This window comes from Lynx rufus, unplaced genomic scaffold, assembly GCF_022079265.1.
Source record: "Lynx rufus isolate CCGP_SWC_20201006 ecotype Redwood Valley unplaced genomic scaffold, mLynRuf1.p SCAF_3, whole genome shotgun sequence".
In the NCBI taxonomy this organism is placed as follows: domain Eukaryota; kingdom Metazoa; phylum Chordata; class Mammalia; order Carnivora; family Felidae; genus Lynx; species Lynx rufus.
The window spans coordinates 124793758-124808171 of record NW_025814845.1 but is presented as its reverse complement, the minus strand read 5'-3'; the positions used below and the strand labels follow the sequence as shown (position 1 = coordinate 124808171).

Here is a 14414-nt window from a genome sequence, read left to right as displayed (position 1 = left end):
ACTGGGGTGGATTGTTGGCGGTGCTTGTAGGTGCGTATGCGCATGCGCGGGAGGGGTGACCATGGCACCATTCGGCTACCAGTCTGTTCTCCGGGATCAGAAATCACGCACCTGTCCTCTGTCTTCAGCTTTCGCCCACGTCCCGCTTTTTCACTCTCCCTGACCAGGCCCCAGGCAGTACCTCTCTCCCAAGTTTTGTCTCAGATGCGGCTGTTTTCCCTGGCCCCTTACTTCTGAAGGACTGCGGCTATGACCCGTTCCGCCCCTCTGTGGGAGGGTCTCACTGAGCAATGGCCGAATGCCAGCTGCACCCAGGAATGCCTGCTGGACCCTGCTGCTGCCAGTGCCCCAAGACTGCGGCCAGGTGCCAGCCCGCCCCAGAAAAAGTTTGTGAGATATTATAGCGGCAGCTTTTCAGGGATTATGGAAAATCACAACACACATCTGACACCAGGCTTCACCCTTAACGGCCTTGTTCCAACACCAGCGGATGTGGCCGTTTTCTGGGGTCTGCTGGGACCAGGTGGCTTCAACAGTCTCTACCAAATGCCCTTCTAGCAGTGGAACCGCTTTTCCCCGTGTGGCCTGAGAACCTCCTGGACCCCACTCTGTTCCTGGGGATTCGTCTTTCCCACCAGAGCACCACCAGGTATTGAGCTGTGGAGCTGCAGACTTTGCCTTGCCGTTGTTTACAGTCTTAATGGGATTTAAACCTTCTCTTTTCTCCTTTCTCCCTTTTTAGTTTAGTCCCTGCGGCTGTTTCCAGTTTTCCACTTTCTCTCCAGCTGCTTTGGGGAGGGGTGCTTTTCCCGTATTCTCCCCCCCCCCCCAGTCTCCGTCCTCTCTCCGTCCCCAAAAGCGGTTCCCTACCCTCTGAGGCTTCTCGCTCCCCAAACTCACCTGTCCGTGCCACATACCTGCTGAATTCTGTGGTTCAGGTTGTGCAGATTGTTGTGTTAATCCTCCCATCAGTTTTCTAGGTGTGTAGGATGGTTTAGTGTTGGTCTGGCTGTATTTCATGGACGCGAGACACAGAAAAAACTTCCATGCTGTTCCGCCATCTCGGCTCCTCCCCCATCTATTTTTTAAGTTTTTTAAAAACAGTTTTTATTTAAATTCCAGTTAGTTAACATACAGGGTAATATTAATTTCAGGTGTACAATATAGTGACTCAATACTTCCATGTAACACCTGGTGGCTATTTGCATTTTAAAGTGATGTATTGTATATTTGGCTTAATTTATTAGGATCTTGTGTTTATAAACAACAGAAAACCCATTCTGGTTAACCAAAGCAAAAAGAAAATTTATAGGAAAAATATAGGAAAAATAGTTAAAGAATCAGATTTCACACAGAATTTGAAACAGAGCTACTCCAGAGATTTAGGGAGCAAAAAGTAAGGGGAAAAAAATCTCTATTTGTCCTTGGGAGACAGATAAGCTCTTGTCACTTACAAGACTTTTTTGTTTCTATGCTTTAAATTCAAATTCCAGGGAGAGAACATCTGATTAGCTTAATTTGAATCATGAATCCAACACTCTGCCATGGGAGGGCAGAGAATTTTGCTGGAGTTTCACAGAGGTTATATCCACTGGGGGAAGGGTAGCTCCCCAAAGGAAAATTACATACTGCTAACAGAAAAATAGCTAATGGACACCAAGCAGGCTAAATAGGTATCTATTATGTGTTGCTTGTTAGTGTTGAAATTCTGTTCACAGAACAAGTTCCTCAATTTATATCTTAGCTTTCAGAGAGCCTGGTTCCTATTATATTTAATGAATTTACATTGCTTAGGATTAGGATGGACATTACAGCCAGTTTCTTGATTAAAAAAATAATAAATGAAGACTTCTGGTTTCTGGTTCCACATGTAAGGAGCCTGGAAGTCTCCACTCCATTTTAACATGTAAAAAAGCTGAATATACTAAGAAATTAACTTCTCATGGATCTATAAGAGATGGGAAAAGACAGAGAAAACTGGTTAAAGAGATAGACACTCAAATACAGGGAGTTGCAGTTACCAGAGCAGAGACTGGTGAGTGGAAATTGATATGGGGAGAAACAAGGGTTGGCAAAGATATGGAGAAAAAGTAATCCTCTTGCACTGTTGGTGGGAATGCAAACCAGTGCAGCTACTGTGGAAAACAGTATGGAAGTTCCTCAAAAAATTAAAAATAGAACTACCATACAATCTAGTCACTGCACTACTGGGTATTTACCCAAAGAATACAGAAACACTAATTCAAAAAGATGTGTGCATCCATGTATTTATTGTAGCATTATTTAAAATAGCCAAATTATGGAAGTAATGAAAGTGGCCGTTGATAAATGAATGGATAAAGAAGAAATGGTACATATACACAATGGAATATTACTGAGCCATAAAAACTAATGAAATCTTGCCATTTAGAACAGCATGGTCAGATCTAGAATGAATGCCAAGTGAAATAACTCAATCAGAGAAAGACAAATACTGTGATTTCACTCATATGTGGAATTGGATAAAATGAATGAACAAAGTAAAAAAGAAAACAAAAATCAGACTCTTTGGAGAACAAACTGGTGGTTACCAGAGGGATGTGGGAGAGAGGGTGGGTGAAATAGGTGAAGGGGACTGAGAGTACACTTATCATGATGAGCACTGAGTAATGAGTGCGTAGAGCTGTTGAATCACTATACTGTACATCTGAAACAAATGTAACACTGTATATTAATTATACCATATTTAAAGTCAAATTTTAAAAAAGAAAAGAAAAAAGAAATTGGTATGAGAACCAGCACCAATTAGGAAAAATGAGCTGTCATTGGCAAATAGCTGGAGGCTCAGTGTGAACAATCCCAAGAGTTAAACAAAAAACAACAACAACAACAGCAAAACTCCAAGAGGACCCACTCGTAAGAAGACCACCACAGTGTTGTGATAGTTACCTCCAGGAAATTGAGCAGTTTCCCACAGTAAATATCAGAGAGACAGAACCATTTTGAAATTTGCCAGATCACACTCTTCTTTACATGGCCTACTTTCAAGGGAAATTAGTTAACTGGAGCCTAACCTGCTGGGTTATTTTCAGAGCTTAACTGACGTGGTGAAGGGCAATACCCAACTTCAGTCCATTCTGGCCTTCCTGTCCCACCTATAGGGGGAGAAAAAAGGTCCTGAGAAACACTTGTATAGTTCACAGTCCAGAGAGATACAGGGATATTAAGAGACTGAGACCTTATCATAGGTCTATAGAACATTTCCTCCCACACATTCAATCACAGTACTAGAGGCCTATTTACAGCTTACCTGATATATCATGTCTGGGTATCAAGAAAAAATTACAAAGTATACAAAAAGGCAAAAACTACAATCTGAATAGCTAGAGCAAACATCGGAACCAGACATGGCAGTGACGTCAGAGTTATCACACCAGGGATATAAAACAACTATGATTAATATGCTCCAGGCTCTCATGGGTAAAGTAGACAGCATGCAAAAGATATATGGGTGATGTAACTAGAGAGATAGAAATACTGAGAAAGAACCAAAAAGAACTAGAGATAAGACTAACAGAAATGAGGAATGCCTTTGATGGGCTTGTTAGTAGATTGGACATGGCTGAGGACAGACTGTCTGAGCTAAAGGATATACCAGTAGAATCCTTGAAAATCAAAAAAACAAAGAGTAAAAAGACTGAAAAAAAAATACCTGAACAAAATATCCAGGGACTATGGGACAACTTCAAAAGGAGTAACATGGATAATGGGAATATCAGAAGGAGAAGAAAGAGAGGAAAGAACCGTAGAAATATTTAAAACAATAATGACTGAAAATTTCCCCAAATTATTCTTAGACACCAAACCACAGATCCAAGAAGCTCAGGCAACACCGAGCAGAATAAATTCCAGAAACTACAACATTTTTGATGTAGGCATATCATCTTCAAACTACAGAAAATCAAAGATTAAAAAAAATCCTGAAAGAAGCCATGGAAAAAAATTCCTTTCCTATAGAGGTAGAAAGATAAGAATTACATTCAGTCTATCAGAAACCATATCAATAGACACCTCACTAAAGAAGATACACAGATGACAAGTGTTTGGAATGATGCTCCACATCATATGTTATCAGGGAAATTCGTATGAAAACAGAGATACCACTACACCCTTATTAGAATGGCTGAAATCCAGAACACTGTCAATATGATATGCTGGTAAGGATGTGGAACAACAGGAACTATAGTTTATTGTTAAAGAGAATGCCAGTGATACAGCCATTTTGGAAAACAGTTTGGTGGTTTCTTATAAAACTAAACATACTGTTACCAAAAAATCCAGCAATAAATGCCCCTTGGTGTTTACCCATAGGCATTGAAAACTTATGTCCACACAAATTAAGCTTACTCACAGACATTGAAAATTTATATCCACACAAAACCTGCACATGTATGTCTATATCTACTTTTTCATAATTGCCAGAGCTTGGCAGCAACCAAGATGTCCTTCAGTAAATGAATAGATAAACTGTGGTACATCTGGGCAAGGGAGTTTATTTAGCTATAAGAGGAAATGAGCTATCAAGCCATGAAAAGACATGGAAGAATCTTAAATGCGTATTACTAAGTGAAAGAAGCCAATCTGAATAGTTCATGCACTGTATACTTTCAACCATATGACATTCTAGAAAAGGCAAAACTGGAGAAAATCAAGATTGATATTTGCCAGGAATGAGATGGGGTTGGGAGGAGGGATGTGGCAGAATATAGAGGATTTTTAAGGCAGTGAAACTATTCTGCATAATACTGCATGATGGATACATGTCATTATACATTTGTCCAAACCCATAGAATTTGCAACACTAAGAGTGAATTATGCAGTAAACTGTGGACCTTAGTGATTGTGATGTATCATCCTTGGTAACAAATGTAGCACTCTGATGTGTGATGTTGATAATGAAAAGAGGCTATGCTTATGTGGAGGTAGTGGGTATGTGAGAAATCTCTGTACCTTCTTCATTTTGTTGTCAACTTAACACTGCCCTTTAAAAAATTGTCTTTAAAAAAACAAAACAAAAACAACAAAATGATGCAGATATATTATATTTAATCGAAATGAGCATTTTACTGCTTTATTATAGTGCTACATTTTTTTATATAGTTTAATCATGAAATGTGGATTTCACAGTGGACTATAACTTCCATGAAGACAGGGACTGTATCTGTTTGATTAATTAATAAATAGACACTATTAGGAAATGCCTGTTTTATCAAAAGGATTCAGAAATATTTGTTGATAGTTTTATCAAGTTTATTACTTAGGCTAAAATTGCTGAAAGATATTTACAAATAACCAGAATTCTTTGAGTTAGAATGACTCCTTTTCTGTAGCTACAAGTTAAGGAATGAAGAAGTCAGAGACAGATTTATACAAGTCACAGAATTAAGTTAGATCAAGTAATGCAGTCCAAAATCTTGGTGTCCAGAGAAAGAAGCAGAAGAGACTAATGTGTTGGAGATGAAAAGATGGGAAGAAGGGAGAAAGAGAAAGCAAGTGAGAGAGACAAGAAAGGGAAAATATTTCTCTCATTAGGAAGTTGCTGGAATTCCTTTGTCTTAAAAATCCTTTAAAAAAAAAGTGAGTAAGAGAGAGAGAGAGAGGGAGATTATACTGACATGCACTCAGATTTTACAACTTTTATACATAAACTCTACACCTATATACAAAATTCAAAAAGATAATTTTTTTTGTTGTATAATAATTTTGTTTTATTATAATTTTTTTTACAGTTTTTTTTCTTTTCTTTTTTTTTTCTTTTTTTTAAATTGAGGTGTTGGATGCCTGGGTTGCTTAGTCGGTTAAGTATCTGACTTTCATTTTGGCTCAGGTCATGATCTCGTGGTTCATGAGTTCATACCCCGAGTTGGGCTCTGCACTGACACTGTGGAGCCTGCTTGGGATTCATTCTCTCCCTCTCTCCCTCTCTCCCTCTCTCTCCCTCCCTCTCTCAAAATAAATAAATAAATAAATAAATAAATAAATAAATAAGTAAATAAATAAACAAACGAACTTTAAAAAATTGAAGTGTAATTGATATATAACATTCTCTTAGTTTCAGGTGTACAACAGGATTCAATATTCATGTATATTGCAAAATGATCATCACAATAAGTCTAGTTAGCATTGGTCACCATACATAGTTGCAAGTTTTTTTTTTCTTTTTCTTTTGATGAGAACTTTTAACATTTACTGCCTAGGCAACTTTTAAATATGTAATACAGTGTTATTAATTATAGTTAATATGAGGTATTCTCAATACTCTTTAATGGACAGTAATTTTATATTCTCTAATTGAGATTACTGTACAAATATTATCATTTTATCAAAATAATTACTAGGACCTTACATTTCTTACAGTTATTACACTGAACACCTTTTCTTTTCCACTCATTTTATATTTTAAGCTACTGACTACCAAATCACATATACTTTCCAAAATACTCCCACTATTTCACACAGTTAGTCTTGTCTTCATCCCCAAGTCTGTCACTAAATTCATTTTTTAACCTTATAGAATCTTGCTTATTTTTCTGTTTTACTTTCTTCCCACCGTTTCTCCTCTTTGATTTTAGCTGCAGATTTTACCCTCATTGCATCTTAATCTCTCATTTTGAAAAAGAGCTAATGTGGTTCATTTTTCTGGTCTGGACTCTGGTGGTTTTGAGCTGAAAATTACTTAAAGTCTTAAAAAAAAAAAGCCAGAAGGGAGCCAAGTGGATACATGGAGGAAGAATGTTCTAGGCAGAGGGAGCCCCAAGCACAAAGGCACAAAGTTGGAGGCTGTTAGTATTGGAGGAAACTATTACTGCTGTTGGAATGGAGCAAGAACAGAGCAGAATGAGATGGGACAGGTAGCAGGGAGCAGGAGCATAGGCTGTGTCAGGTTTTATAGACCATTGGATTTTACCTTGAAAAGGTTGGGAAGCCCATGGAGGACTGTTATCCAAGGGCTATGATATGACTTATGATTGAACACATCCCTTTGGCTGTTTTGTGGAGGATAGGCTGACATGAGGTAAGTACATAAAGGAGTCCAGTCCACTTAGGACCAATGGTGCTCTGTCCAGTGTAGGATCTAAACAGTGGAAGAGAATTAGCTAAATGAATGATTTAAAGAATTACCGACTAAGGCGCCCCTTTGCATTAAGGATTAAGTAACTCTAGAGTCCACAGAATTTGCAAGTTCTTATTTGCCCTATGTTCCTTAGAAAATTCTCCATCCCTTCCATATGTGTATTGCTAATTGGGTGATATTTTGCAGGTATCTATACACATTTTCAAGAATCTTTTAATGACCAGAAAATGTCATTAATTTTCATGATTTAAGTTTTGTAATGACCCTAATTAAACCTGCCTAGAATATTAATTCTGCTAGTGTGTTGTTGAACATTTGCTTTTCAGCATAATATACAGGTTAAGGACATTATTATCTATTAATATAGTTACATGACCATAATGTTAATATGTATATCAGTTTGATCTACTGAGAAGCATCTAAAACTGATTAAATGAAAAACTGATGAAGATATATATACTTTTTCAAGGAGAAGTATATTTACTTAAACAGAAAAGTAAAAAGTGGCATTCTTTTTGCACTAGTTTGGATTTTTCCAGAATCAGACCCTGAGACAAGAATTCACGTAGAACTAACTTATTTGAAAGTTGATCCCAGCAAATACTGTTAGTGGAATGAAGTAAGATAGGGAAGGGATGGAAGTCAAAAAAGGATGCATTATCCAGCAGATTACCATCAACTAGAGCTCGATCCCTCTAGGGAACAGTGTAGACAACTTTCCTTAAGTGCTGGGTCTTTATACACCAACTCTCAGTTGAGGGATGGCCAGTGGTTGAGGGCCACTGCACTGTGGGCCTTAATTCCCTGGCCCTTCTGACTTGCTGCATAGGTGGGCAGAGTGGAGTCCTGCAGCCAGAGGGAGCCCTGAGGCAGTGGAATGAGATGCTGGCAATTGAAAGGTCAGCATTCACAGAAATGCCAGGGACAAGGCCATATGGATGGGGCACCAACAGCAACTGCTCTAGTTTGCTCATTTGAGCAATTTCCCTTTTTTTTTTTTTTAAGAAAAAAGCCAACTAAATAAATAAAAGTTTTTTTTTAATAAAAACTAAACAAGTAAATAAAAGGTTTATTTATTTTTGAATTCAGGAGAGAGACACAGAACATGAGTGGGGGAGGGGCAGAGAGAGAGAGGGAGACAGAATCCAAACCAGGTTCCAGGCTCTGAGCTGTCAGCACAGAGCCCAGTACGGGGCTTGAACTCACAAACTATGATACCATGACCTGAGCCAAAGTCCAATGCTTAGACTACTGAGACACCCAGGTGACCCTAGTTTGCCTCCTTGAAAAGAGAGAAAAAGCCATAGATACTCTACATATGAATTTATTTTACTGCTGTGTTTTAGGTTCTGGAATAGTGGCTTATATTTAGGCAATCACTAAGTATTTCTTGAATTTGTTGATATTTCATGACTGTCCACCTCAACCAAACAAATAAGTAAATAAATGGAAAGTTGAAGTCCATGTGGTTGAGTGCCAGGATTGTACCTTAAGTTCTGTTAGAAAGCATTCTAGTGCTCTTTGTCATTTGGAGCCCGTATTTCAGAACTAAACCTGTACTGAGGCAGACCCTGTCATTCTGTTCACTGATTGACAATCCTCATCATGGGGCGAATCAATCATACTTCAGAGTACAGGTTTAGTATCCCATTTTGAAAAGAAAAAATAAACTCTTTATGGGGAGCTACACTTGTAAAATGTATGTATCAGTTTTCTTGGTTATTGTCTAACTCCCATTAATGCCAAGTATAGGAGATGGGTGAAGGATGACCCAACTGAGTGGTTTTCTGTGGAAACCTTGAGCGAAGAGTGGCAAGGTCACTTTCTGTGGTCACTTGAACCAAGTGACCTTAACTAGGAAGGAAGAATACATGAAGTCAGTGAACAAAAAATAGACATCATTCCATTTAGGGGCAAAATCAGAAGCAGAATAAATAGTCCAGAGGAGAATCAATTATACGAGTGGTTAGAACGTAGATAGAAGCCTGAAAGACAAGAAAAAATTAGGGGAACTAATGAAAAATGAATCCTGACATCAAAGTTATATCTTACAATGTGATTTGAGCATTGATGTATGCATGATCCATGGGCAATTGTCATGTAAACCAGGCCAGAGGATGCCAGTGTTCTCCTGCAGAAACAGGTCCAAATCTGACTACTGTGGAATGTAGGAAGGAGAAGCATGCCCCATTTCCTTCTAGCCTTCCCCAGGAGGTCGCCATAATGCTACTCTAATCAAGACATAAAAATAAAACTGGAGGTAAAGTTCCTTTGAAGTTAGATGAAGCTTTCTGGTAGTTTGTACTTGACAGAGTATTTATAATGAAAATATTTTGGTGCGCCTGGGTGGCTCTGTCGGTTAAGCATCCAACCGGCTCAGGTCACGATTTTGTGGTTTGTGAGTTCCATCCCCGCTTCAGGCTCTGTGCTAGCCCTGGCAGCTCAGAGCCTGGAGCCTGCTTTAGATTCTGTGTCTTCCTCTCTCTCCCTCTCTCCCCCACTTACGCTCTATCTCTCTCTCCTTCAAAAATAAATAAACATTAAAAAAAAAAGAACTGCCCTCTTAAGTAAATAGTTATGAAATCAACTTTCTCATTCTCCCAAATTTCCATCATTAAAAAAAAAAGAAAATATTTTATGTCTTTCTTTTAGTCTATGAAACAATGTTTGCTAAGAGAGAAGATTGGCAAGGATTGGAAAGAAGCGAGCTCCTTAAATTCTTCAATGAGTGTGGTCATTTCCCAATCCAGCAGCAAATTGATGAAGTTTGGGACCTGGTCCATAAAGGTGAGTGGTTTCCCATTTCTTGTCTTCTTTTCTCTTACTTTGTCTTTCCCTCTCCTCCTTTTCTTCCTCCCTTGTTCTTTCCTTCCTTCCTTCTCTTATTTAATTTAAATATAATTTAAATTTAAATTGTTCCCATGTTTCTTTTCCATTAAATTTGTCTTATAAAATCCTTTTCCTAAAGGTTTAAAAATCTGATTTTAATATATATAAAAGAAGAAATTTAAGGATGATTCAAAGAAGTTAATGTAACACACGTTTTTTAAAGGGGCGGAGGAGGTTATTTTAAGTTTTTAAGATTTTAATATATTTTTGATACAATATAAATTACGTCTAACATAGTGTATTTTAAGCCACTATATTTTAACTACTGATGCCAAAAATCTTTCTACCGGATAGCTAGATTTGGTACTGAAGAACATAGCCAAGTTTAAATATTTAAACATTGTAAACTATTTCAATAGAATTTTACAGTTAGAAAATCCTTTATTTTCTGAACAGTAAATAGGTGAAAGGATAGTATTGTATGAGAATACTTAATAATTTAAATGGAAGAACATCCCGTGAAAATTGTCACGAAGATGTGGGGAATATCAACAAGTTTTCCTTAATTCCTTAAGGTTCTTCTGAATGTTTCTATGACCATAATAGTGCTATAGCTTGCTGTTATGTTTAGAGATGATGGATGGTGTGTTCACAGTTTAACTGAGAAAAACTGTGAAAATGAGCCCTGTGTGGGGCTCTCTACTGACACTGAGGAAACTGCTTGGGATTCTTTCTCCCATTTTTTCTGCCCCTTCCCCTGCCCCTCAAAATAAATAAATAAACTTTAAATACAGGAAAAGGACTCATATACCTGTAGGAAGATTTGATTAGGGTCAGAGTGACAAAGTTGGAGATTCATTATAGGTTTGAAGTTCTCTTTCTTAATTTTTAGTTTACCTAATTTATTACCTATGACTTTGCTTTGCCACTGCTGTATCCCTAGTACCTAGAACAGTTTTCTCGACTCTCAATAACTATTTGCTCACAGATTGGCAGAAGCATCTAAGTCATTTTGTGCTTTAGTAGTCATGACTAGATTGTTTAATTTTTTTTTCTAATGACAAAAACCTAGAATGTTTATTATAGAAAATTTAGGAATGTATAAATATACAAAACTGCTAAGAAATAATAATTGTAAGCATTTGATGTCTATCTTTCCTATTTTTTTCTATGTATATGACATTATTTTTATGAAAAGTGAGATTATTTTCTACATGTTTAAAAATCTGCTTTTTTTGCTTACCAATGCTTACAAGTTTCCAAGCCATACCTTTCACAGCATTATTAATGACTGGGTGATAATCTGTCATATGGAGGTTCTATAAGCTATTTATCATTGCATGTTTAAATTGTTTTCATTTTTCTTTATAATAAATAATAATGAAAAAATTAAATGCAGCAAAATAGCATGAATTAGACATTTTAAAACTTATACTGATCAGTGTTAGTAATCTAAAATATAATTTTGTTTTCAAATTAACAGTTTCATAGAAATATTTCCCTCTACTGATTATTTTGGAATATATCATATAAGCTTAGATTTAGAGTATGGCTCTGGCATTAGCTCTCCTGGGTTTAATTCCTGGCTTCACCACTTACTGGTTGTATCTTTGGACAATTTATTTATCTCTGCTATGCCTTATTTTTCTCAACCATAAAACAAAGATAATACTATCTAAGTCAATTGGACTGTTATGAAGTTTAAATGAAATAATTTATTTAAAATATGTGTCCCAATACAAGTGCTCAGTAATGTTTGCTTTCATTATTCTTAAAAAATTTGTAAGTATACTTAATAGTTTTGATAATTTTTTATGTTGAAAATGTTTAACTGTTGAATCTCTTTGTATACTGATTCATTCTATAGAGCTTGTTTACTGAATGTTTTTTTGTTGGTTTCCACCCTCTCTTATATCACAATGAACTGTGTGTTCATTTATGCTCATTTTACAGATGACAGGGCTGAGACTTTAGAAGAGACTTTTCTAAGCTCACTAGTAGAGTTGGAACTTGACTCCTGGTCTCTTTAAGTTAGGTTCGGTGTTGCTTCCATTTTACTATGTGAAGATACTTTAAAAGTCGATGTTATGAAAGCATAATTAGATGATGAAAACATTCTTGACAGCAAGTACTGCCTTTTGTTGATCTTTCACAGACTAGCCTAATGCCTTGCAATATAGTAGGTTTTCTGCAAATGATTGAGTTTATGAAATTTCTTATTAAAACTAGAATTTTCAAAAGAAAACTTAGTTTTAAAACATATTGTTTTTATTATACTGCCTGAAATTGGGAAGTGTTTTTTTTTTTTTTTTTTTTTTTTTTTTTTTTTTTTTTTACAGAAAGGAGCCACTCTAACATAATTTAAAATATATGTCCAATTATGTTGCTCCATCCACTTGAAAAAATTCTTTTGGTGCATAAGAAGCTTTCATTTGAAATGGAAATATCCTAACTAATGGAAAAAAAATTATGAGAAATGAAGCTAAATTAATGGTTTTCTACTTGCTTCTGGTATATATTCCATTTTTAAAATAATCTGATTTTATGTGTTTTAGATTGTCAGTCATCTTCATTCATACTGACTTCTTTGATTGGGATAATAGCGCCAGATGTGAAACCTACGCATTTTTTCACCCAGTAGCATATTTTACCTAACGCATATGTACTTAATTCAATTGATTAACTTCTTTGGTGTATGACACCAAGCAGGTCACATTCCTAAAACTGTCTGTATGTATTCAGGTATTTTTAGCTCCCCCACCCCCATTCTTTATTCTCATCACTATGGTAACAAAAAAATTTGTGACTGAGGACACGATTTTTGTCTGAAAATCTTCCCTTGGGAAAATGAAGCAACTTCAGGCTACATGTATGCATTGATCTTAGGCTACATGCATGCATTGATCTTAAAAGCTGAAGAGTATGCAAACATGATATTATTTGATATTCATTTAAATCTCAACAAATGAAACTAAAAACTACAGAAAGGCATATCTGAAAGTAAGGAAAATAATACACTGTGGTTCTATATCATCTGTTCTCTTATCATCTGCCTAAATTTTTAGAAATTTGAACTTTGAGTGTTTTCCAGTATTTTTCCAGCATGCAAATAGAACGTTTAGTTTATTTTCTGCAGTTAAAATGAACACACAGTAATAATGAAGACAAGTCCATTTTCACTATGGAGCTCTAGACAAAAACCTTAAAATCAGAAACCCAGAAATTACCTGTATGTTATTTAACCTAACATATTCTATGCATCTGAAGAAACTGTGGCCTAAAATGGAATGTAAATTATTTCAAGTTCCCTGACTAGTTAGTAGCAAACTATAACTAAATCCTGGGCCTCCTGCTCCTCAGGGCACAGCTTTGTCCACCATAAATGGACAACACTGAATTTTTTGCTGTTTTCTAGAGAAAAGGTTTTATGTTATTAAATTAGAAATGTATAATTATTTTTCCTTAAATTTTTTTCATATGAACAGACACTCTAATGATAAAATTTTAATTATCCAGGAAAGGGGTTAAAGAGGATTTAAAAAGATAGGAAGAGATTCTAGGGTATAGGAAATGTGAGACATGGGCAAATTCTGGCAGTAAAAAAATACAGAAGTATTGGAACCTTATTTTAAATAACTTCTAAAAACATTTAGCACATATTTATTATAAAATGCTGAAGACACACCCTAAAAACAAAAGATGAAATGAAAATTACTGGTTATTTTGTGTTCCAGCTACTGACTAGGGGTCAAATAGAATAGGTAGTCAGGTCTTATATGGATTTCCTAGTGCTACTATTAACATTTGGGGAGACTATCTGACAATCTTCTTTTTTTATATAATAAAAATTTGATCACACTATATATTTATGTTGTTGGTACAAATCTCAGCTCATAAACTCACTGTTTTTATTTTTTTTCCTTTTATTTGAGAAAGAAAAAGAGAGAGAGAGCATGAGCAGGGGAGAGGGGCAGAAGGAGAGAGAGAGAGAGAGAGAGAGAGAGAGAGAATCTTAAGCAGTTTCCACACTGAGCCCAGAGCCGGACGAGCTGAATTAAGAGTCAAACAGTCAACCAACTGAGCCACCCAGGCACCCCCTTACTGTTTTTCTACAACAAGTTAATTTTTATTTCTAGCTTCTATCCATCAAAATTGAATTTCAGTCAGTCTGGCTTTTCATTCCCTTTTTTCTGAGATTGTGGCTAAAGGGATAGAGGGCATTTACATACTGACATAGCATGTGGAATGTCTACCTGATCTGCAGTGTCATCTTTGACACAGGCATTGCTTGGTGTATTCATTTGCTAGGTCTGTCGTAACAAAATACCACAGACATGGGTATGGATCATGGATCACCCATGTTTATCATACTTGGGGTTCATTGAACTTCTTGGATCTGTAGATTAATGTTTCATCAAATTTGTCATTTTTTCAGCCATTTTTTGGTACATTTTCCCCTCTCTCCTTTCCT

The 14414-nt window shown here is 36.3% G+C and overlaps 1 protein-coding gene across 1 annotated transcript in view; it reads left to right on the top strand.

Moving 5' to 3' along the window:
- Nucleotides 1–14414, top strand: part of IQCM (IQ motif containing M) — a 445282-nt gene that overhangs the window by 201716 nt on the left and 229152 nt on the right. The window contains 1 exon segment of the mRNA XM_047092286.1: nt 9767–9901. Coding sequence (XP_046948242.1) covers nt 9767–9901 — 135 coding nt within the window.